At 34.7% G+C, this 25,613-nt stretch overlaps 1 protein-coding gene across 3 annotated transcripts in view; it reads left to right on the forward strand.

The window, feature by feature from the left end:
* Window positions 1–25,613, forward strand: part of LOC150105176 (sodium-independent sulfate anion transporter-like) — a 255,432-nt gene that overhangs the window by 47,959 nt on the left and 181,860 nt on the right. For all 3 annotated transcript variants that reach the window (XM_090395526.1, XM_090395528.1, XM_090395527.1), the window contains 4 exons: window positions 9,124–9,374; window positions 15,935–16,130; window positions 18,764–18,849; window positions 18,963–19,042. In XM_090395526.1, the coding sequence (XP_090251652.1) occupies window positions 9,124–9,374; window positions 15,935–16,130; window positions 18,764–18,849; window positions 18,963–19,042 (613 nt within the window). The remainder of the gene's footprint in view (window positions 1–9,123; window positions 9,375–15,934; window positions 16,131–18,763; window positions 18,850–18,962; window positions 19,043–25,613) is intronic.

A 25,613-nucleotide genomic window follows, 5' to 3' on the forward strand; every position in this document is an offset into this window, starting at 1 on the left:
ATGAATAGAAGCAGAATACCTAAACAAATTCTAAATTACCACTCAAAAGGTACACGATGCAGAGGAAGACCCTTAAAAAAGATGGAATTGAGTCCATAACAGGCCACTTAGCCTATAAGCTTGGAAAAATAAGAAGGAAAACATATAAGATCTGACAAATTGAAGTCTTGAAAGATAGACTAATTTGGAGGAAAAAGTTTTGATATTAGATTAATAATAATAAAAAAAATATAAACTTAATCATGTAGTACTATCATAGTATCTTATATGAGGGTATACATATCAAGAATTTTAGGAAGAGGTAGTTATGGATGTGATATGTTTATGCTAGGATGCCAGAGATATAAAGCCAGCCCATACATGGAAATCTTATCTAGATATCATAAGGATGAAAGGAAAGTATAATTTTTTTTGTGGAAAATAAGATAGGACAGTATTATGTAGAATTAGAAGGTCAAGGTTTTGCTTTTCACACAGAAAATGTCAAAGAGATCAGAGTTAGTCATAGATGCTTGGAATGATTGTACATTACACTACACTATTCTTCAAATGAAGATGAGTTTCCTGTCATCCACAAAGCTATAGATAGAATTTGTGGTCAGTGAGAGAAGTTCATTTATGTATAAGTGTAAGAATGGGTGAAAAGACAGAGCTCTGCATTACTGTTGCATTTATGGAAAAATTAGAGGTGAGGAAGTCATCTATCATGACATGCAGTAAATGACCATAGAGCAAACTAGTGTCCAGCTGTAAAAGGTGGAAGGCCAACCATAAGACTGTAGTTTGATGAACAGTCCTCTGTTTTTTTCAAGACCTGAGTAGATGCTCTGGAAACACTGAGAGACTGCACACACATGAGTTACTCCACACTTTTGCTTGGCTTATGTTTGTAGGTAGCATGTTGAGTAAAAGATATATGGATAGTGAGTGCTAATTACTAATTAGTTCTTGGACTTTCAAGTGGGAACAGTTTCGGCTGCTGATCTCCATCATTTTGAGAGGACTGAAATGAGGATGATTAGATAGTAATTTGATGGTTGTTATTGGTTATTTTTTTGTCAATCATTTGGTATTTTGCTTTTCTTGAATACTCTATTTAGAATATTATAATTCTTTTGCTAATTGTCTCTGTCCATATTTTAATAGTTCACTCTGTATCTTATCTTTTCAAGCTCTTCTATTTTTAAGTTCTTTAAGAGTTTTTCCTAAGGGAATTTGTTCTTTGGACTTCCTTCTTTCAGAAGAATTAAATAAAATATGAGTCAATTTGTCTAATGGATATAAAGTAACCACCTTCCAGAAAATAATTGATAGTTATTATCCTTTGGCCAGACTACAATCTGATGTGAAGGGGACTTTCATTTACCATTTACCTTTCTTTTCATTTTACTCTACTTTAAACAGACTACTCCTGACCAGATAGCAAGGATTCTCCACAAATATAATCTGCGCACTACTTTCAAACCAGCACAAAAGTTATTTTCTTTTCTACCATCTGGTAAAGATAAATTGCCACCACTATCCTTACCTGGTGTCTATCACATAAACTATTCATGTTAACTTTGCTATTTTGGGTGACCTGACTATTCTGCTAAGATCAGAATTGAAAAACATCATGATCATATAAGATTTCTAGAATCAGAGGGTTCAGACATTTTTTCTCATGCCATTGACACTAGACATAGAGTTCATTAGAATCGGACAAAAATGTTACACTCTAGTGGATTTAAATTTGATCATTGATTATTATTAATCTAGAAATGTGTGAAGCACTGTCATCACCCTAATCTTAATTGAACTGACTGCATGCCCATATCCAATTTTTTGGAAGTAATTGCCTATAATATTTTCAAAATTTAGCATTATTATTTTTAATTTTATTATTATTTTATTATTCATTACACAAATGTACCTGATCTGGTTCCTTGGAACCTGAATAATGTTGTCTCTTGCTATAATGTTGTCTCTTGCTATTCATTCTTGCATTACAGTTTTGAATATTGCAACCATTCCTTTTGCTCTACCTAAATGATGTTCACATTAAAACAGGTGAAATATAAAAATATATCGATGATGGGGAGGAGTGACTGACTGTAAGTGAGCAAGAGGTATATGGGGAATTGAGTAAACTTGATGTTAATAAAGCTGTGAGACTTGATAATATATCACCACGTATTCTGAAGGAATGTGCCAGGGAGTTGGCATCTGTCTGACATATTTTTTTAATATGAGTCTTGCACTGGGTCGAGTTCCAAAGGAGTCGAAGGAGGACAAGATTGTGCCGCTTCATAAGGGAGGTGACAACTCCAGCATCAAATTATTGGCCTTTTTGTGTGTCAGGTGTTGTGGTTGAAGTGCTGGAAAGCTGGTGAGAACTAGGATCCCAAATTGGGTTGACAACAATGGTATTATATTTGATGGACAGCATGATTTGCTGAAAGTAGGTCATGTTTTAGTAATCTACTTACTTATTACAATAAGATGATGGCTTCATTGGACAGAGGAGAGGGATACACAGTATATACTTAGATTTTGCAAAGGCTTTTGATAGATTACCACATTTTTTAAAAACCAAACTAGAGTGGATGAGGTTGGATATTAGATGAGTGCATTGGATTGGAGCTGGCTATCTGATAGGTATCAGCAAGTTGTGTATGGGGGAGCAATATTCTGGAAGAGTAAAATCACTAATGGTGTGCCTCAAGGGTCTGTTTTAGGGCCATTGCTGTTTAACCTGTATGTTAATGATATTAGCAAAGATTTAGATGGGGATATTTGGGCAAGCAAATGGGGATGTGAGTTCAATGTTGCAAAATGTATGGTTTTAAAATTTGGAAAACAAAGATGGGATGCAGAATTTATGCTTGGTAAGAATATATTGTTGGAAGTAGAGGAAATAAGAGATCTGGGAGTGATAGTGGATAAGGATCTAAAATTTAGGGGACACATCGCCAAAATTGTGAAGACAACACAAAGACTTCTGGGAATGATGAGGAGGACACTGACGTGTAGAAGTAGGGAGATTCTTGTTCCATTGTATAAGGCTTTGATTAGGCCACACATGGACTATTGTGCCCAGATTTGGTCACCTGGTTTTCAGAAGGATGAAGAGATGTTGGAAAGGGTCCAAAGGCGACTGACTAAGGTAGTTTCTGACCTCTGGAATGTCGAGTATGAGGAAAGATTGAAAAGATGTAATTTGCAGAGTCTAGTGGAGAGAAGGAAGAGGGGAGATATGATAGAGACCTACAAGTTGGTAAGGGGTTGTTATAGGATCAATGGTGGAGAAGTTCTACAGAGAATAGTGGGAGATCAGGGGAGAACCAGAGGTCATGCCTGGAAACTGTATAAAGAGGGTGTGAGTAGGGGAGTGAGAGGCAGGTTTTTTTCGTGCAGAGTTGTGAATGATTGGAATGCCTTGCCTGAGAGTGTGGTGTCTGCAAGGAGTTTGAATGTGTTTAAGACCCGGTATGATGAGATGTGTGTGAGATAAAAGGACCTCCTAGATGAGTCTTTGACTCCATGAGGTCTTGTTTAATAATAATAATAATAATAATAATAATAATATTCAGTTGTTTGCAGATGATGCAAAGTTGGGACGAACTATGAAGAGTAGAGATGTTGTGGCCTTACAAGAAGACTTGAATAGATTGAGTAGAATAGATAGAATGGCATGGGAATGGATGAAAGTTCAATGTTGCAAAATGTGAGGTTTTAAAATTTGGGAAACAAAGATGGGATGTAGAACTTATGCTTGGTGGGAATATATTGTGGGAAGTGAAGGAAATAAGAGATCATGGGGATGATAGTGAATAAGGATATGAAATTTAGGGGATACATTGCCAAAATTGTGAGGATAACTCAAAGAATTCTGGAAATGATGCAGAGGACACTGACTTGTAGAAGTAAGGAGATTCTTGTACCATTATATAAGCCACACATGGACAACTGTGCACGAATTTGGTCACCTGGTTTTCAAAATGATGAAGAGATGTTAGAAAAGATCCAGAGGCAACTGACTAAGGTAGTTTCTGATCTCTGGATGTTGAATATGAGGAAAGGTTGAGAAGATGCAATTTACAGAGTTAGTGGATAGGAGGAAGAGGGTTGAAATGATAGAGACATATCAGTTAGTAAGGAGTTGTTATAGGATCAATGTTCAAGAGGCTTTACAGAAAACAGTGGGAGATCAGGGGAGAGCCAGAGGTCATCCCTGGAAGCTGTGTAAGGAGGGTGTGAGCAGGGGAGTGAGAAACAGGTTTTTTTGCATACAGAATTGTGAATGGTTGAAATGCCTTGCCTGAGAGGGGTGATGTCTGCAGAGAATTCGAGTGTGTTTAAGGCACAGTATGATGAGCTGTGTGTATGACAAAAGGACCCCCCCCCCCCAGATGAGGCTTTGACTCCATAGGGTCTTAGGATAATAATAATAATAAGTATATAGGAGTTATAAATAAATGCTAATTTCCTTTACATGTAATAAACTATTTTTTTAAAAGTATAATTATGTCTACCATAAGTTATTTCAGTATTTATTCTTGTTTTAATTTTCCTTATTATTATTATTATCATCATCATTTGAGACCTCCAGGGAGTCAAGGACTCATTGAGAGAGGCTACATATCACCCAAACCAGCTATAATACTTTCCCTTACATTCACACTAGATGTGCTCACTATCCCTAAAGGCAAACTATTATTATTATTACTAACTATTCCACTCACTCACTGTTCTGTGAGAGAAACCTAACTCTTACCATTTTCTGGACTTCAAAGAAATTTAACTTCCATGGATACTCCCCCTCCCACACCGGTGTTCTCTCCCTACCTTCCATATTACAAAAATTTCATCAGATGATATCCTATTACTCCCATTCAGAAGTTTACAGACATCTGTCATATCATCCCTCTTTCTTCTGTTAACAAACCAGAGTCTGTAATCCACATACTTGCAATCTGTCCTCATAATCTAAATCCCATAATCTGGATATAATCTTTGTAATTCTTCTTTGCATCCTTTCCACAGTTTCTGTATCCCCTTGAAACCCAGGAGACCAAATCTGCACACAATAATCCAGGTGGTCTTATCTTGTTATTTACTTCATTCCATATAGTTTCATATTTTACATATATTGATGTATTCTATTTATCTTGTAGATATATATGAAATGCAGATTTTTTTTTTCTAAGGTTTTTATTACTTCTTTTTGCAAAGCTTAGAAAAAAAAATTTCTGATAAGTTCTACTACTAATTTTTTTCCCCCTCATAATGCTTCTTTTGATGCTTTATGTACAATATCTTTTTTTAAAAAAGCAGTCTATTTATTCTTCTTTTTATCTTTTAATTTTTTTCCAGTTTCACCAGTGGGTTTTTTTTTGGTATAAATATCCCATAGTGAGTCTCTGACTCCATGGAGTTTGGATGTTAATAATAAATATCTTATTTTCTTACTTTTATTCTGTACAAAATATAGATGTAATTCTATTCTTTGTATGTCAAACATTCTAACATAATATATGCTTACGTTAGGAGAGGCTACAGGCATAAGTCCAAGTTCAGTCCAAGAAGAGTTATCTGAATTATCAAAGAAAGAGCCATATGACTTAATTTTTGTTATGTAAATTATATAGAAAAAGTGGATATTAATGATCCAACAAATTTTGAAATTGGAGGTTTCTAAAATTTGACCAGAGAGCTTATGAAAATACAATCCTTGGCTCATGTCTTTTAAGTGCAAGTTAAGGCAACTCCAATGCTGAGGATTGTATTTTCATAAGCTCTCTGGTCAAAATTTCGAAACTTTCAGTATTTATTCATTTTTACATTTATTCATATTTAAACATTCAGTATTTATTCAACATTGAAATAATGTTGGATCTTTAATATCCACTATTTCTAGAAATATCTGATTTTGCATGGAGATGTTGATATCATGAAATAAGACAGGATTGTGTCTTGTCAGCACGTTGAAATTAACAAAGTTATCTTTACACCACAACTAGATATGAGTTGGTCGGTCTCATACAGAAGCAGAAGGGTTTTTCATCCTTCAACCAGGAAAATCAGCCAGTAGAATGCATAATTAACAGACATAATACAATGGCCTCATTGCTTTAGTTGCTTCAGCCATATTTGCACATAACAATTAAATCTTCAACCCACTGAAATTCAAGGAGATCAGTGTTTAAGACATTTATGAAAGATCTTGTAAATTAGGATATATGATCACTGCATGATTTATTAAATGAAAAAGAGGAATGGAGAGTAGTCATTGGCAAAACTCTCCTATTCATAATGACCTCTCACTAACTTCAATAATTTAAGATTAGTAATAAGTCATTATGAATAGAACATAGTTTTGGGCAAAAGTATAGCGCTCTGGAATACTTTAGCATCATTAAGGAAATCTGAAGAAATTAAGCCATCCACCACAACATTATTATTATTTGACACCTCCAGGGAGTACAAAGACTCATCGAGGGAGGGCACCTACTCTACAACTCTCCACCACTCAACTTCATCCACAAACCGTCTCATCTACACCATCTACTGTCCACCATCACCACTACTATCTCCACAGACAATCACAAACAACCATGCCCACGGCAGGATTCGTACCCGCAGCCCTTTGGCTGGAGAGCGGATACGCTAACCACTCAGCCAACCAGGCTGGCCAAACATGCAGTGAATGACCAGAGAGAAAAACTGACGCTTCACTTGCAAAGAGTGGACAGTAGACCATGAGATGGCAGTTTAGGAAATAGGTCCTTGTGCTAGACCCAATCAAATGTTATGAAAATGCCATGCTAGAGTGACCACATGGATTTCACCAAACCTTTCCATAGCCTGTATTTATAGTATGATGTTGACAAGATCTGCTGTGGATCATGCAAGAATGTTGGTCATTGATTAATTAGTGGGCTTCCAAATATGAAGGAGTTGACTTGGTGATATTCATTAATTTCAGTAAACTAAGGTAAGTGCAATGTGACAGTAGTTTGATAACTGACGTTTATCTCCTTTTTCTGGGATGCATTAAATATTTGTTTTCATGTTGTAGGGTAAATTCCAGATGATGAAAAATTGTAAAAACAGTGTAGAATGGGCATTAATTTCAAAGTATTAGTTTAAAGTACAGTTGGGGGGATACCACAGAAGACTAATTGATATCTAAACTTTTCAGGATACCTTTCTGATAGAAGACTAGAGGAGGATGTAGTGATCATTCTTGATAAAGTGGAGATACTCTGCCTTGATCATCAGTGCAGGAGTTGGAGGAGAATAATGCCAGGTCAGCCTTGTCCTTGGATGATGTTACAATAGTACCATTTGGATGTGAGGTGGAAACTGGATGAACAAAAGTTGCACCAAAGATCTTTGGCAGTGGACCAGAACACTTGACTGCCATTTGAACAGAAAGATTTGAATATTTGAACACACGTTTCTGTATTCCTCCTTTTCAGAGTCTATTTGTATTTGCTAACGGTCTCTATGTAGTTACTGTTTGCTACTTTGCAGGCCTAGTGAGATGCTGGAGTTTTGGTTTTGAACTACTTGCAGTATGCTAAATTATTTTCTTGGATTACCATGAAAACACTTATTGGAAAACCAATGTTTGAAGAGTACTTCACTGTTTGAGATAAAAATCTCCCAGTAAGAATTCTTTCAGTTATTCAGTTGGAGAAGGTATCAGGATGAGAATAGCAATAACAATGCTTAACCTAAGAAAAGGAGGAGTATCGTACCAGTTAGCATTATTTTAGTGCCAAAAAACATGAAATGGAAAATGACTGGGTGAATGGTGTTCAGTAATAAAGGAGAACTAGGATGAATTTATGTCAGAGTTACCAAGAGGAGTTGACATCTACATGTATTTATTAAGAGAACTGAGGGAGAGTGAAGAGGATTATGTATTCTGGTGGGCTGATGGACAATGTATGAAAGATTGTTGCTGATGGCCATTATCTTTACATCACTTCTGGCTTGATTAGTGGAGTTCAAGGCAGTCTAAGTCATGAATTCCTTGGAGTTCTCAAGGAAGATGACCTCATTGGGTATTTGTACTGTAGATGAACAAGCAATGGAAAATTTCAGAGTGATTATCAGAATTTGATGAGCAATAGAGACCACAAACAAATATTACTGAGTGAACCAAAGAAATTTTCAGCCCTAGCAAATTGAAAAGAGGGGATTCAAGATGCCATTCTTGGATGTGGGATGTCAGATTTAAAGCACACACAGTTTACACTGTTGCTACAGAAGGAATCATGCAGTTGAAATGGGCAGGAGTGGTACAGGATACCTGTTGAGGTTCTGTTAAAAATAATAGGTCAGATTTTTGATGTCTGTAAGTGGTGCACATTATTTATATTGATGTTAAGGCTGTTGAAGGAGATCAGTATGTGAATGGGTTTTTGTTACTTTTTAATATTTATTTATTTATTTATTTTTTTTTTTAGTATTGTGTTTTGAAAGGAAGGGGGAGGGGGTTGATTCACAGTACCATTATAACTTTTGTGTGGATTTGCATAGTTTATCTGTATTGAGTAGAGGCATCTAATGAAGCTGAAAGATCCACAGATATGTTTCCCACTTTTCTCCTTCCATACATTGGTAGACTGTCGACTCATTTCACCATGTTATTGATTAAAATTAGAATGACTTATAAAGCTATCCCAAAAATTTGTAAAACTTAGGCAAAACAGTTGTGAAACTTCATTCACAACAAAGCAAAACAAAAAAATTAATTCAACACTCAAGTTATTTTTTCAGTCATTAAATTGTTTACATAATTGCCTTTTAATTGTCCACTTATATGGAGTTTATTGATGTTTTTAAATAAATGCCACTTTGCCTGACTTATATTTTTTGTATCTGTGTAGAATTTTTTTTAACCATACAATACACTGCCCCCCCCCCCGAATTATCTCACCTTCTTAAAGTAGTGAACAATGTAAGCTGAATTATTTAGGACTTTTAAAGTAATTTTGATAATTTATATTTTGAAAGAAAACATCTATAAATGCTTATTTTCTCATTTTACATGAAATTTGCATATATAGACAAATTCCTATATTTATTTGGCTGTTTTGAGTAGAAATAAAGTGATAACTTCATTTCTAGGTGATGTGAGATCACCTGGAGAGCAAGAACCACTACAGCAAGGAAATTCACATCATGTTTCATGGACCTCTCATTTACAGAAAAAATGCTGCAGCATAAAAATATTAAAGCGCCGTATTCCTTGTCTTGTTTGGCTGCCTCGGTATAGCCTTTCAGATTTGAAAGGAGATGCTCTAGCTGGATTTACTGTTGCTTTGACTGTGATACCACAGGGTCTTGCTTTGGCACAGCTAGCTGGTCTTCCACCACAAGTAATGATTATTTTGAAACTCAGAATAATAAATATACTGAATATCATCGTGATCAGATTAACAGCTATAATCAGTAACTTTATTCCTTTAAAGACACTAACTAGTTAATCTGTATTAATTAGTTTAAAATATCTAATTTCAGTATCTAATTCAAATTAATTTATTACTTTAATGGTATCGTTCCTTTTTTTTAGAAGCATATTATTGTTATATAATATACATTTAAAAATATTTTAATAATTGTCTAATTTGTTTATCCTTTTTAAACATTTGCTACTACAGGAGAAATCTTGTTATTATTATTATCATTGGTATAACACACCTATGAGTCAGAAGACTCATCACAAGCAGTTGGCTCTAAATTCTATGCAAGATCTATGCAAGTATACTTGAGAAACGGTTGAGAAGAATTGTGGAAGAAAAGCTTGGTGAAGAACAAGCTGGATTCAGGCCAAATAGAGGCTGTCAGGATCAGATCTTCACTTTACGACAAATAATCGAGAAAGCATGGGACTATAACAAAGATCTGTATTTAAGTTTTGTCCATTTGGAAAAGGCATATGACAAGGTGCCAAGAGAGAAGCAATTCAATACGCTATAGTTATATGGTGTCAATGGGGCATTATATTAAGCAATACTTAGTCTTTATTTGAGTTGTAAGTCAGCAGTTAGAACTGAAGGAAGTACAGGAAGATGGTTTAATGTTAAATCTGGTGTGAGACAAGGAGGTACCTTATCCCCTCTGTTATTCATTATCTATATGGATCACATTATGAAGGAAAGTGGTATTAAGCATGATATCAAAATTGGAGATGTTAATGTCAGCTCTTTGCTTTATGCGGATGATGTTATACTTCTAAATAAATCTGCTACAAGTCTGCAAGATTCTCTGACTAAATTGAATAACTGTTGTAATAGATATGGTATGAAGGTCAGCAATAAAAAGACAAAGACAATGAAAATAGGCAGAATCATTGAAAATGTCAACTGTGTTGTGAATGGAGAACCTGTGGAACAAGTAAAACATTTCAGCTATTTAGGCACGATTTTTACTGAAGATGGTAAATTAAATATAGAAATAGACAACAGAATCAGCAAAGCTGGTATGGTGGGAAGTCAATTGAATAAATTCATATGGAATAAGAGAGAAATTAGTCGGAACACTAAATTAGCTGTATACAAGACAGTGTTCAAACCAATTTTAACTTATGGATCTGAGAGCCGGGTCAGAAGTAAAACACTTGACCAAAGACTGGAGACAACAGATATGAGAGTCCTGAGAAAGATTATAGGCGTGAACAGATGGCATCAATGGCATTATCATATTAAGAACGAGGATATTAGGAAAGAACTTGACATTGTCAGCATCCAGGAATGCATTAGCACAGCTAATCTCAGGTGGTATGGTCACTTAAACAGAATGGGCGAAGCAAGATTAGCAAAACAAGTGTTCTCTTTCAGGTTGGCAGCAAAACGACCCAGAGGAAGACCAAGATATAGGTAGATTGATACGGTACAAAGTGCCTTAGATGAAAATATAAGATCTGATAATGTTGGAGTCTTGACAAGTAACAGACTGATTTGGAGGAAAATTGTAAATAGGAAATTAATAATGATGTAATTTTTTTCATGTAGTACTATCATATGCTGTACACCCCTTGAGGGTACATGGCAGGAATTTGATAATGATGATGACATTTTCTGCTATTAAAAAACAAAAAAAAATTCAAAAAAATTTAGAAATAGCTTAGAATTTCAGTTATTTTTTTTTAAGTGTTCTATCACAGGATAGATCCTGTGAGTTTTTTCTGTTACAGTTTAACGTTTATTGTTAGAAGATATATTGTAGAAAGGATAATGTATGATTTGTGGATCTGTGGTCAGGGTTTGACAGAAAGAAGGATCTGTATAATGCTGATGGATTGCATTTAATGGTTTTGGTGGTAGATGTCTAGAGAGCTTTGTTCACTGAGCATGCTGAAGCAAATTCAGGAAAACTTAAATAATTAAGGTGGAAGCAGGCGAGTTTATGTGAAGGCACCTATGAGGCGAGTAAGTGTGAGAATGAAGTACAAAATCTAGTCTCTCGAGCAAAAATAATGAATAGGGTCATCAATTCAGGAAGTAAATGTAGGTGGAGACCTAAAGGGATGCTGCAGTTTCTATATACTAATGCCAGAAGTATCAGCAATAAGAGAGAGGAGCCAAAAGTTATAGGCATTAGTGAGACTTGGCTAACAGCAGATGATGTAGTTACAGGGATAGAATGTGAAAGATTTAGTATTTTCAGGGAAAATAGAGAAGATAGGATGAGGGAGGGGTACTGCTGATGATAGCCGATAAATTGCAGCCAAAAAGAATAGGGGATAGGCAGGAGGGGTGGCTGTTCATTTGAAGCAGTTGGGTGTGAGATCAAGACCAGTAAGACAAAATATACAGTTGGTTGTTGCTATAGGCTAGGGAGTTCCATGGATATCTAGAAGATATGCAATGACAAAATAGTACAATGAGTATAGGTCATGTGATTATTATGGGGGGACTTCAACTATGGAGATATAGACTGGAAGGAAGAAAGATCACATGGCAGAAAGGAAATAGAATTTATACACCTACCGAGAGATAATTACTTGAGGCAGCATGTGATGGAGAGGACTACTGGAGTGGGAGTATTTGATGGACCTGGTCATAGGATCAGAAGAGCTATCCATAATCAAGGTGGCATATTGCCTCCAATTGGTGAAAGTGACATGCAGTCTTGACTTGGAAGATTGTAACATCAGGAATATTCTGTCAAGAAAGGGTATATATGGAACTACAAGGCAGGTGATTATGACAAGCTTAGGTGGAAGCTTAAATCTGTGCCATGGCATAAAACACTGCAGGCTAACGATGTTTGTAGTGCATGGGAGATAGTCACGAGTCATCTAGTGGAAGCAATATTAAATTGCATACCTGAGGTAAGGAAAGTTAATCAGGTAGGAGCTAGATGGATGAGTAATATCATTAGGCGTAAGCTACAGAAGAAGAAAATGCTGTGGAAGGTATATAAGGAGAAAGGTCACCAGCAAACTCATGAACAGTACAAGCTCAGGCAAGGAAGGCAAAATCAGATTATAAGAAGAATCCAGCTGAGCAGACCAAAGGAAATCCCAATGAATTCTTTCATTACGTGCAAGTAAGAGGAAGAATGACCATTGAAAGTTAACCTTAATGAGTGATGATGTCACCAGGTGACAGAGGCCGATAAAACAGTTGAGCTACTGAGTGAAAACTTTGCAAGGGTATATCATCCAAGTGAGGTTTCTACTTTAATCTGTGACAGACATTAATGTGGGAACAGAGGTGGATGAATTGGAGGTTCTTAGGATATTGCAGAATCTCATTGTAAATACAGCTGTGGGATTAGATGGAATATCAGCTTAGGTTTTGTGAGGGAACTGGAAATTCCTCTAACTAGGCTCTTTAATTTAAGTCTCAGTCCTGGTAGAGTTCCAAGGGAGTTGAAAGAGGGCAAAATAATTCCCTTGTATAAGGGGACTGCAGTAGCAAATTATAGACCAATCAGTATTTCAGGTGTGTATGTGTGTGGTGGTGGTGGGGGGGGAGTACTGGCAAAATTGGTCAAAAAGAGAATTCAAGAATGGATGGATAAAGATATCATACTGTATGGGGGGGGGTGTAACATGGATTTGTGAAGGATAGGTCATGCCTTAGTAATTGACTAACTTTTTTTATGATAGAGTAACAGCTGAGTTGGATGGGAGGAAATGACTACACGGTGATTTTGCTGGATTTCACAAAGGCATTTGACAGAATACCACATGGAACTGTTATGCAAATTAGAACAAACAGGGATAGATATGATACTGGTTATGTGGATAAGGGGTGGCGGCTGCTGGACAGATGTCAAAAGGTGGTATGTGGAGGGGCAGAATTGAGGTGAAAACAGGTGACTAGTGGTGTGCCGCAAGGTTCAGTAGTGCGACCACTACTGTTTAATTTGTACATAAATAATATAGGAAATAACCTGAAAGGAAATATGCAGTTGTTTGCTGATGATGCAAAATTAGTAGAGTAATGGTTAATCAAGGTGATGCAAAGCATGCAGGAAGATTTAAATAGGCTGTCAGTATGGGCAAAAGATAATGGGTATCAGCTTAATGTGGAGAAATGTAAAGTTATGCATTTTGAGATAAATGAATTACAAGCTGTGTACCACATTGATGGAACTGTACTCCAGGAAATAGATGAAGCTAGAGATTTAGGGGTGGTGGTGGTGGTAGATAGAGAGTTAAAGAGGACATATTGCTAAGGTAGCCCATAAGATTACTTGGCTGTTGAAGAATGCTTTAACAAGGAAGATAACCAGTGGAGATAAGGAAGTTGTTATTTCTCTTTATAAGGTCTTGATACACCCACATCTGGATTACTATGCTCAGATCTGGTCTCTTGGATTTCTTGGAGATGAAGAAGCAACAGAGAAGATTCAGAGGCAAGTGACCATGATGATTAGTGGTCTATGGAATGTTCCCTATGAGGATAGATGATTGAGAGTGTGTGGATTGCAGAAGTTGGTTTATAGGAGAGAAAGAGCCAATATGATAGATACATTTAAGTTGCTTAAAGGGTTTTATAAGATTGATGCAGGGGAAAAGATTTCAACACTTGGTTAGAGGGGCCAGAACAAGAGGTCATCCCTGGGAATTTGAATAAAGGTGTGGTTAGTAGGGGTGTGAGGATTAGATTTTTTGGAGAGTTGTGAATGAGCAGAATGGGTTGTCAGAGTCAGCTGTGAGTTCTTTGTTAATGGGTTCGAGTAGAGGTATGATAGATTGTCTGTATAGTTTGGGTCTCCTGCGAAGTCTTTGGATTTCAGATGTACACAATAATAATAATATTTAAAATAACTTTTCTCTATGAAAATATACTTAGATACTTCATAGCTTGGACATGAAGGCTGTACGTGATGCTCTTTGATTGGAAAGTCCTGGGTTCAAATTCTGTCTAGAATACACTGGATCTTTGAGGGCTTTTTAGCTGAATGTAAGTTAGCATATAATAATTGACAGACCTACTATACAAATAGGAATAATCCTATCACAGTGTTAATTAAGCTTATATGTAATGAAGCTATTTGGCCATTAAACCTAACACTTTAAGGTGCAAGCTGATATTAGAAGAAAATATATTTATCCAAAAAATGTTTTAAAATTATTTTTATAAGAAATAGACAGTCATTTTCAAATTATACTATACAAGAAATTATATTGTTTTAATCCTTTACCAAAGCTTGAGCAAACAAAAGAGTTTGTGTCTGACATATGTTCATGACTAGTGCTACTTCTATTGTACAGAGGCAGATGACTTTACATCTGATTTCCCTAGTAATTTATAATGCACAGCACACTTCCTTTTAACAGTGCATTATAGGAAGTGTCACTACCCAGACTGTCAGTCTTCATTGAAGTCTCATTGTTTAGAGCTAGGACCATGAAGGTAATGAAAGCTAAATCATTGCAGGAGTCATATCTTTCATGTACACCAAAATGGTGTATTACCATATTATTAAAATGCTCTGAATTAGAGATAATTGTATCAACTTTTTGCTTGATTAGAAAGTAAATTATTCTAGGCACAGAATTTATCCTTTACCTAGGTATAGACAAGCATAGAATTTCTTGTCCAGTATAATTAATTTTCTAAGCTAAAAAAATGTTACTAATCCAGAATGTTTTGATATGGTGATACCGTTTTGATACATGTATATGGGAAAATATGATTTGTGCCCTGATTTAGCTCTCAGTATCTTCACAAGTCTTATCAAGATTCAACCTGATGAGACTTCAGATAGAAACCTGTCTGGATAGTGACCCTTCCCATGATACGTTGCCAAAAAATTCTGAAAGGAAGTGTGCTACATTATGGGATGCTTCATATAGCCTAGCTGTAAAGATACTTCACACACAAACTTTTGTTTGCTCACACTTCGGTAAAAGATTAAAACAAGAATGTAATTTGTCTAGTATAATTTACTTTCTAACCAAGAAAAAAAAAACAACTTGCTGACCCAAATCTCTTAGAAACTGCTCCTACAGGTATCATTACATAAAACAAAGTCTGTGGAAATGAGAAATATATATATATATATATATTATTTAGTTAAAGAAAAATAATTATACTTTATAAATAATTTGTATTGTATAAACATCACTAAGTTCAAAGGTTCGAAACAGTTTTTCAGTGAATTGAAAATGTTTGAAATAAGAATGGTTAATAGAATATTTGTGGAAATTACCAAATAGCATTCTTTCCCAAGTGGTTAAGAAGATTAAAATTACTTAATTAGTTTTCAATATCAGTGAATACTTTTTATAAAGAATGTAAAATCATATATTTCTGCTGTATTACAATCATGATTGTCATACTTTGATAGAGAAGGGATACTGTTAGACTTTAAACGATATAACATATCCTGACAAGAAAATTAAGCAGTATTTATGATTTAATTTTCTTGTTTTATTTATTTATTATTGTTATTTTTTAAAATTTTATTTATTTAGTATGGACTTTATACAGCTTTTATGGGATGTTTTATGTATACCATATTTGGAAGCTGCAAAGACCTGACAATTGGTCCAACTGCAATCATGTCACTTATGACTGCAGAACATGTTGGAGATGGTGGAATCATTTATGCTATTTTAATCACTTTCCTTACTGGATGTATACAACTTGCCATGGGATTTTTAAATTTAGGTAAGTGTTTAATTACTCTTACATTGAAGGATTAGGTTAAACTACTGGAATTAAATTTGAAATAGTAGTTTAATAATGGAGTATGCATTTATTTCAGTTTGTATTATCATTCCTATTTCTGTAGTCTCTAAAAGTTGTGGTAGATCAAAAGTCAAGTCTTGCTTAAAGCATGTTTAGTGTGTCTATAGAGTAGCTCAGATGTAGGAGTGTGTGTGCATAGTCAAGTTTTTATGATACTTCTATTTCAGGCTCACAAAACAATGCTTTCAAGTGTCTGGGAAAAATGCCACATTACTCTCTCATTGTTTAGGGTACAAGGAACAATCTGGTCTTATGAAGATGGCAAGATTTTTTTTTCCAAAGAAGCTTGATTGTTTTTCAGAGTTAAAAAAGAAAAGTTAAATGGCTGAGGAGCACGTGGAGTTATCAGACATAGTACATTCACCTTACTTTATAGTAGCCTTACTTTCTGAATTCCTTAAACAGTCAGTCCTCTTGTATAAATTATCTCAGTTTAGCATCTTGCCACTCACTTTCTCTAATGAATCATTTATAAATAAAAACTGCAGAGAACCCAGAAGGGATTGTTGAAAAATAAAAATGTTGAGAAATAAAATTAAGTTTGAAATTATAAATTCGTTTTTTCATTGTTAGGCCGAGAACTTTTCAGACCACCTTCGTATATATTGCATGTTACTTGAATTGTTTTGAATTAAAATTTACTTATGTATTAGTATTGGTGAACTCTTAATGATATAAAAAATCTTCTTCTTTGAGTGTCATCTCCTATCAGAGGTCGGTGACCACCTTGGCAAATTTTGAGCGATCCTCAGCCACTCTGAACAGTCGAGTGTCTGATATTTGCCAGCCAAGATTTTCTTCATTTTCCTTGTCCCCTTCTTCCATTTATCTTCCCTTTTGTAATCAATTGAAGTATCTTATATTTTTCATTATGAGGTATGTGACCAAGATATGCAGTTTTTCTTCTTTTTTATGGTATCTAAAAGTTGACATTATTTCCCCATTTGTTCCAGTACTTGATTGGACGTTTTTACTGTCCATGGAATTTTTAACATTCTTCTGTATAACTATATCTCAAAGGCTTCAAGTTTTTTGTTATCAATGTTGTCTTCAAGGTCCAAGTTTCTGCACCGGACAGCAGTACAGACCATACATAGCATTTAACCATGTGTACTCTATGCGCTAAATTTAAATTGCATTTACACGGTGTTGATTTCATCAGGAGAAAATTTTTTCTTGCCATTTCAATTCTAACTTTTACTTTCATTTCTGGATTGCATTCTTCATTTAATCAGCATCCGAGATATTTAAATTTTGTCAGATTCTGTTTGTTTTCCATTTAAAGAAAGTGCTAAATTAAGAATTGGTTTTTTGCTTGTGACCATGAATTTAGTTTTGGTGATATTTATTCTTAATCCCATTTTTTCACTCTCTTCGTTCACTAGCTCCAGAAGATTTTGAAGATCCTGAATATTGTCAGCCAGGAGAGCTGTGTCATCAGCATATCAGATATGCTGATGACACACCATTTACATTAATCCCTTCCTCTCTTCCTTTTAAGATTTTTTGAATGGCTTCTGAATTTATGTTAAAAAAAGAGGCACATCTTTGCCTTACTCCTTGTTTGATGTTAATGGAGTCTGTAATAATGTCATCAACTTGAACAGATACCTTTTGGTTCCAGTATAGGTTTTCAATGATCCTGATGTCTTTACCATCTAATTCAATTCTTTTTAATAATTTAATCATTTTAGTATGTTGGACTTTGTCAAATGCTTTCTCGAAGTCGATGAAGCAAATGAATACTTCCTTGTTTTGGTCACTACATTTTTGAAATGAGATTTGAGAAAAGAAAAGAGCCTCTCCCATTCCCAAGCTGAATTGGGTATGACTGATGTCTTCACATTTTCTGTATATTCTTTTTTGAATTATTTTCAGAAACATTTTGAGAAGATGACTTATTAGACTGATCATTCTATAATCATTACAAGTTTTTGCATTTGCTTTTTTTAGGTAGTATGATGAAGGTTGACTGTAACTAGTCAACCTTCATCATGCAATCATTTACTAGTTGACCAAATACGTAAATGTACTACAATTTACAACCATGTAGATTGTAGTGCAGCTTATTTCTTTGTATATATGTGTATACTCCAAATGATGACCTTAATGTGAAGGGCGAGTGGTTATTTTGGTTTATATTAAACTGAAGTTTTACTCTAACACAGTAGTTATTTCCATGATTTTTATGATGAACTAATAAAATGGTAAGTAATCTGCTAGATTTCTGTTCAGAACATGGATAGAACAATTTAAATGACATGAAGAAGAAGAAAAATTCTTAATAAAAGCCTTAAATCCTCAGAACAAAGGATTCATTTACATTACATTACTTTGTAATGCAGTTCTAGGTTTTTGTCTGATTTAAAATTACAAATTTTAAAATCAAAACTTTTAAAATTGAAATGGAGAGTTAAATATCCAAAAATGTTAACTTTCTGAAATAACACTGACTTGACATTATCTTCTTTAAAATATAATTTTATGATAATTTGAGACATATGCAGCTAATTGTTGGTTTCCATTATATACTAGATAATACTTATTTATAGGTTTTCTAGTAAGCTTTATCTCTGCCTCTGTGATAAGTGGGTTTACTTCTGCTGCAGCTATTACCATTGCAACTACTCAATTAGCAGTAAGTTAATTTGTCTCTTCAGATTTCAAGATGAATAACTTTTTCTTTGCCATTATTAATAATAAAAACGATGCAGATTTATTAACTTTTTTGTTTTTTGAAATTTATTTTAGGGAATCTTTGGCCTTAAATCAAAATCCGAGGGGTTCATGGAAACTGTGTATCATTTCTTTTTGTATATTAAAAATGTAAGGTAAATATCATTTTATTGTTCTACAGCTTTCCATTCACTGCTAACATGTTTAAATATGTTATTTTCTCCCATTATCTTTTGTTGATAAACATGTTTATTATGGCACTGCAAACTATTTCTTTTAGCATTTATTAATTAGCAGTGTTGTCCTCTTCTAGGTAGTATTAAGAACCTTTTAAGAAGGATTTTGATGCACCATCCAAAATATGAAAATACTTGGAATTTGAACAAAATTAGTATTTAAACTAGTGCAAAGTAGCATTTTGTGTGAAAAGGATAGTTTTTTTAGAGGCTGAGGAAGTTGGTCTTGTTTCAAAATCTGCATATTGTCAAAAGTAAGGAAGGATTAATTGTGATATCGGTTTTTTTGCAAGAAACAAGTACTGTTTAGTCTTACAGTCAGTAAGTTTGACTGAAGATGACCCAATCAACATTGATGATGACTGGGTCATCTTCACCTTATTGAAGAATGATATGGAGATTTAATATTGTATTTAATGAAATGTATTTAATACACTGGTTGTAGAAGATCTTGAATCTTGGGATATTTATTTGCTTCAAGGTTTCAAATACTGTAAGTAGAAGGAATGAACTATTATCAGTAAAATTATAGTTTGGATTTAAGGTCAATGATATAAGGCTACTTATGTATAAAGTAGCCTTATATCATTGTATAATATTAAATAGGTAATAGTGGAACATAGTTCTGTAGCACTCTTGCATTGATGGAAAAGTCTGAAGAGAGGACGCTATCCATATGACAACAGTGAACAGAGAAAACTGAGTAGCCAATGCCAGACCTGATCCAATGTCCTCAAGAGCAGCAGGTTTTCTTCAAGCCTTTTCATGGCATTTGTCCAGAGGTGGATGATGTTGGTTATATCTTTTGTGGATTAAGACAGAATTAATTTGGTCATTGATTATCTAATGGGTATCGATATGGCTAAGAAGCTGACTGATATTGACATTTTCCGTTAATTAGAGAAGACTGTGGAGAAGACAAGAGTTCAGTAATTTTGCTTCAGGTATGATAGTAGGTGATTTGCCTTGGTTATTTATGCAGATGTTTGAGAAAATGAGCTTTTTTAGAAGTTACAGTGGTGCCAGTTGGATGAAAAAGAGAGGGGGTAAAAACACAGATGAGCAGAATTTCTGCCAAGTGGCCTTTGCAAAGGACTAAGAGCCATGATTGCCATTTGTAGAACAGGTGAATTTTCTGCATTTGTTGATAGTTGTTTATGGTTAAGTGTAGCCTGTGATGCACTGTGTTTAAATACTGCATTGATAAGAGAGATTTTCTATTGATATTAAGTGATTGGAACTCATAATTGGGAGAGAAATAGAATAATGGGACATTACTGGAAAATTTGGTTTAGAAATGAGTAATAAAGCAGGAGAAAGTAAATTAGCATGCCTTATATAATAACATATAACATAAAATTGAAATTTGTTTCTTTCAATAACATAAAAGAAGATTGTACGCATGGACTTCACCTAATGCAAATACAGAAATTATATAGACTACATTGTTGCCAATAGAAGGTGAAGTACTCTCAAAGCACTACCTGATGCAGACTGTGGAATGGATCATGAATTATTTAAGTTATATTGAAATTAGAAGCTAATAAAAAAAATAAAAGGAATGCATCAAATTTGATTCAAATCCCATAAATCATCATCATCATAACGCTATTTATGGGTATAGGCTATATTGGTCTGTTCCGGTCTCGTTATCCATCCAATATCCTTTTTTGAGTCTACCCTGCCTTCTCTTTCCAATTGGCTTATATTTAAGTATTTGTTTAGGATATCGGGTGTTGGCCATTCGGTTTATATCTTCTATCTATTTTTGTTTATAATTGTTTAGTTTTTTTCTTCTATTGATTTTGTTTTTAGTTCTTTTAAAATGTCTTCATTCCTTTTTTCTAATAATGTGTATTTTGCAGTTCTTCTCATAAATCTCATTTCACTTGTTTTTATTCTTTGTTTATCTTGTTTTTTATTGCCCAAATTTCAATGCCATACAATAATATGGGCGCTGTAAAGTATTGTATATTTTCAAGCGTGTTTCGTTTTGTACTATATTTGGGTTGAGTGTTCTATTTATCAGGCCTATAATCTGTAAAAATTTGTAAGTTGTTAATTTTATGTCTTTTTCTCCTTCATATGATATTTCGCATCCAAGATAACTCAAAGTATTTATCTGTTCTATTATTTATTATTAATAACTATTTTACTTTTATTACTATTTTACTAGCTGAGGAATTAGATAAGTACCAGATCGACATAATAGAGGTGACTGAAACAAAAAAGACAAAAACTGGTGAGATCTTTCTGAGCAATAAATACAAAATGTTATATACAGGCAATGACAATCAAGGAAAAGGAGTAGCCATTGTATTCAACACTAAATACGAGGCTAATCTTCTTGAATGGCAGGCAGTCTCAAGTAGAGTGATGTGGGCAAATATGAGAATGGAGAACTGGACAATGAGGCTTATTTGTGCCTGTGGTCCCACAGAAGGTTCTACTAAGGTAGAAGTTGAGGAATTTTTTACTGCTTTAGAGAAAGCATCTGACACAATGAAAAAGGAAAAGTTGGTCCTTGTTGGGGATCTAAATAGCAGAGTAGGAAATGATTGTCAGACATACAAAAATATATTGGGAAAATTTGGAGAAAAGAGCAAAACTAATAATAATGGCAAATATTTGTTGGATTTCTGCTCAGGACATGGACTGGTTATTACTAACACCATGTTCCAACATAAAAATGTGCACAAATTCACATGGAGAGAAGAGGCAAGAAATAAAAGTCTCATTGACTATGTTATTGTTGATAGTGATGTTTTCTCCCTGGTGTAGGACACCAGAGTGTACAGAAGATTTGAAATTGGAAGTGATCACTATTTAGTCTTGAGCAGAATAAAATTGAATTTCATATTGAAAAGGATGACATGTAAGAAAGTTTTAAATCGAATAAAAGTTGAGCAGCTCTCAGATGTGAACTGTACTAACATATACAAAGATTATTGAAGAAAAAATGAAAGAGTTTGAGAACAGGAACTGAACCTTGGAGATTCAGTGGCAAGCAAGCCTTGAAGAAAACCCTGATTTGTCTTACTGAATGCGAGTAGCATTTCACTTAGGGCAGCTGTTATTTTGGCTGAGTTGGGTGGTTGGTTGTGAGTGAGGGGGTTCTTGGTTTGTTTTTACTATATTGGCATATGTTGTGTTTTTGCAGGTTGTCGTGGGAATTACTGGGTTGGATGTAGGTGGTATGTGTTTGTTTGTTTGTATCTGTTGTGGAATGTGGTTCTGTTGCTTTCCATTTTGTCATTTCGTTGGTTGGATGTTTAGGACTTCCCTTATAATTTGCTAGGTGCGGGCCATCACAGTTTGCACATTTTGCTGGAGTTGTATGGGAGTTGTATGGAGTTGTACAGGAAACTGTGTAGTGTTTGTCTCCACACTTCAGGCATCTGAACTCTGCCTTGTATCGCCGTGTCCGTACTTTTGGCATCGGTGGCACTGTCCGTTTGATGCCCTCCTTCGAAGTGGTTCCATTCTGATGATGAGGTCACACACTGTTCTTAGGTTGTATATGTCATGTTTGTCTTTTTCAATCTCTATTAGGATTAGCAGCATCGGGGTTTTGTTTCCCCTATGCATTCTCGAGACTTTTATGGGTGCAATGCTCTGTCTTGTTAGGTCTGCTTTAACTTCATCTGTTTTGATGGATTCTACTACTCCTCTTATTACAACTTTTAAGTTTTTCTCGCTTTTTAGTGTGAATGTATGGTAAGGGATCAGTGAGTCGTCTAGTTTTTTGGTGAGGTTTCTGAAGTCTGTAACTGTTTCGGGTTGTATTTGTATTCCCTCTGCTGTATTTCTTGCTGTAGAGAACTTGATCTTTCATGAAATTTGCTGTCTCTGACCATTTTCCTTCGATCGGAGGATAAGTGGAGGGATGCGTTCTTTTTTTGTGTTGGTTGATGCGTCCATTGGTGTTTCCTGTTCTGCTGTGTCCGTGACCTTTTGTCTTTTGTTTCTGTTGATTACTTGGAAATCTTCAGTCTTGTCTTCTGAGTTAGAGTAGTGTTCTTGTGGGGAAGGTTCTGGTTGTTCAACTTCTAAGTTGGTGGGGCCATAAGTTCCTTCATTGTTTGGTGGTGATTGTATGAGTGTTACACTGCCCGGATATCTGGTTTCCAGTTCTAAACCTATCTTTCTGAAGAGTGTTATTAGTTGGTCGCAATTAAAGTTTGTTAATGTTAGTTCCTCCATTTGGTTCTGCCGGTATAACTGCTGTTAGTTGGTAGTGGATGGGTAATAGTAAATAGAAAAATTAGTCACAATGTCCAGTTTTTCTTCCATTCACTTTCTTTAGTTGTTCCGTTGTAGATGATCCTAATCCACTGTACATGCACTGATTGCGAATTTAGTTCACGGAATCTATTCTACTCGACTATAACATATACTATAACACTGCTCCACACTCAGGCAAAAGAGGAGGCAATCCAATCTCTGAATACTCCAATCAATCTCCCCTGATCCAATCCAATGCTATCTCTCCTCTTTACCTACTACCCCAATCCAATCTCATTTCCAATCTCAATCAGAGGGCATCCATGTCATACTCCTTGTTTTATAGATTGTTTTTCAGACAACTTTTCATTTATTTTTATTTTTATTTCATTATCTTTGTATATATTCAGTATTGCATGTAGTAAAATATTAGGTATATTTATTCTTTGTAATATATCAAATAGTATATATCTTTTTACTTTGTCAAATGTTTTTTTCTTGATCTATAAACAAAAGATGGGTTTCTAAATTAAATTCTCTTCTTTTTTTCTATAGGTAGTTTTAAACAGAAAGCTACATCCATTGTAGAGCGTCCTTTTCTAAATCCATTTTGACATTCTAATAATATTTTTTCACTGTATATTTTTAGTTTTTCATTAAGTATTCTACTATATATATTTTGTAGTATGTCTTCAACAAACTAATACCTCTGTATTACAGAGGTATTAGTTTGTTGAAGGTTTTGTTTTATCCCCTTTTTTAAATATATATTACTATACTTGTATTCCACTCTATTGGTATTTGTCCATTTGTATATATTTTATTTAAAAATTTTAATAATCTTTGATGAAATTTTTTTCCAGCAAATTTATACATTTCAGAGTTTATCCCATCTTCTCCTGCTGATTTGCCATTTTTTATTTTATTTTGGTTGTCCTTTAATTCTTTCATTGTTATCATCATTTAAAGTATTTTGTAAGTTTCTGGTGTAATTATTATTGATGCCAGTGTTATCCGTCCAAAGATCCGTAAAGTAACCCAAGAATTCTTTTACATCTATTTCACACTTTATATTTGCAGTTTCTTTTATATCTGCATTCATGTGTTTTAGTGTTTTGTATGCATTGGGTCTTATTTTGTATATTATTATTATTATTATTATTATTGTTCTGGACCACTCCAAGGAGTCGACAGACTCATTGAGGGAGGCCCTAACATCATGTCAAGAACAACTATTCAACATTCACACAGTATCTATCATACCTTGCCTTGAACTCATTCACGGGCGTAGCACCCACAACAGACTCTGGAAGCTTATTCCACTCATTCACTACTCTCCAAGTAAAAAACCTAGCTCTAACACCCTTGTCAACCACGCTCTTGCCCAGCTTCCATTCATGGCACCTAGTCCTCTCACCACCAGTCATATTTTCAAAAATATCTTCTGGATCAATCTTATAGAAAGCCTTCAGTAATTTGAATGTCTCAATCATATCACTCCTCCTTCGCCTATCGACCAATTTCTGCAACTCACAAATCTTCAACCTATTCTCATAAGGTTCATTCCACAGACCTGCTATCATCTTGGTGACTCGTCTCTGGATCCTCTCCACTTCCTCCCCATCACGAAGAAACCTTGGTGCCTATAACTGGGCACACCAGTCCAGATGGGGTCTTATCAAGGCTCGATACAGAGGAACAACAACTTGTTTGTCTCTGCATGTTAAAGTATTTTTCAGAAGCCAAGTGATTTGGTGAGCTGTTTTAGTTTCTATATGTCAGTTTCTAGATCTAAATCCTATAAATGAAGCATTTCAAGTAAAAGTTGGAAATAAATTCAACAGTTGGATAGGACAGGAAGAGCTATGGAAAGAAACAAAGTACATAGTAATAGAAAAAGTAAAGAAAAATCTGATTAAATCAGCAAGAAGGAAAGATGTAAGGTGTAAATGGTTGTTAGAAAAAGCCATTCAAAAACAGAAGAAAAATGAAACTTCTGGGAAACATAGAGCTGCATCTGGCTGCAGATTTTCATACGTTAGGAAAGATAAAGAAAAATATCTAAACAAAAGCTGCATGGAAATTGAAAGTAACATTACAGTTAGAACAAGAGATCTGTTTAAAAATATATAAATGAAGATACAGGAAAGTTTATTTCTGGATTAGGAGTAGTTGAAATTAATTTGGGAAGAGGTTTGATGGAAGAAGTGCAGAAAAAAAAAAGATGAATGGAATGTAGAGGATTTGTACAAGAAAGATATTAATA

The sequence above is a fragment of the Typopeltis vanoorti genome, chromosome 7, assembly GCF_054136105.1.
Source record: "Typopeltis vanoorti isolate ZY-2024b chromosome 7, IOZ_Tvanoo_1.0, whole genome shotgun sequence".
Taxonomy (NCBI): domain Eukaryota; kingdom Metazoa; phylum Arthropoda; class Arachnida; order Uropygi; family Thelyphonidae; genus Typopeltis; species Typopeltis vanoorti.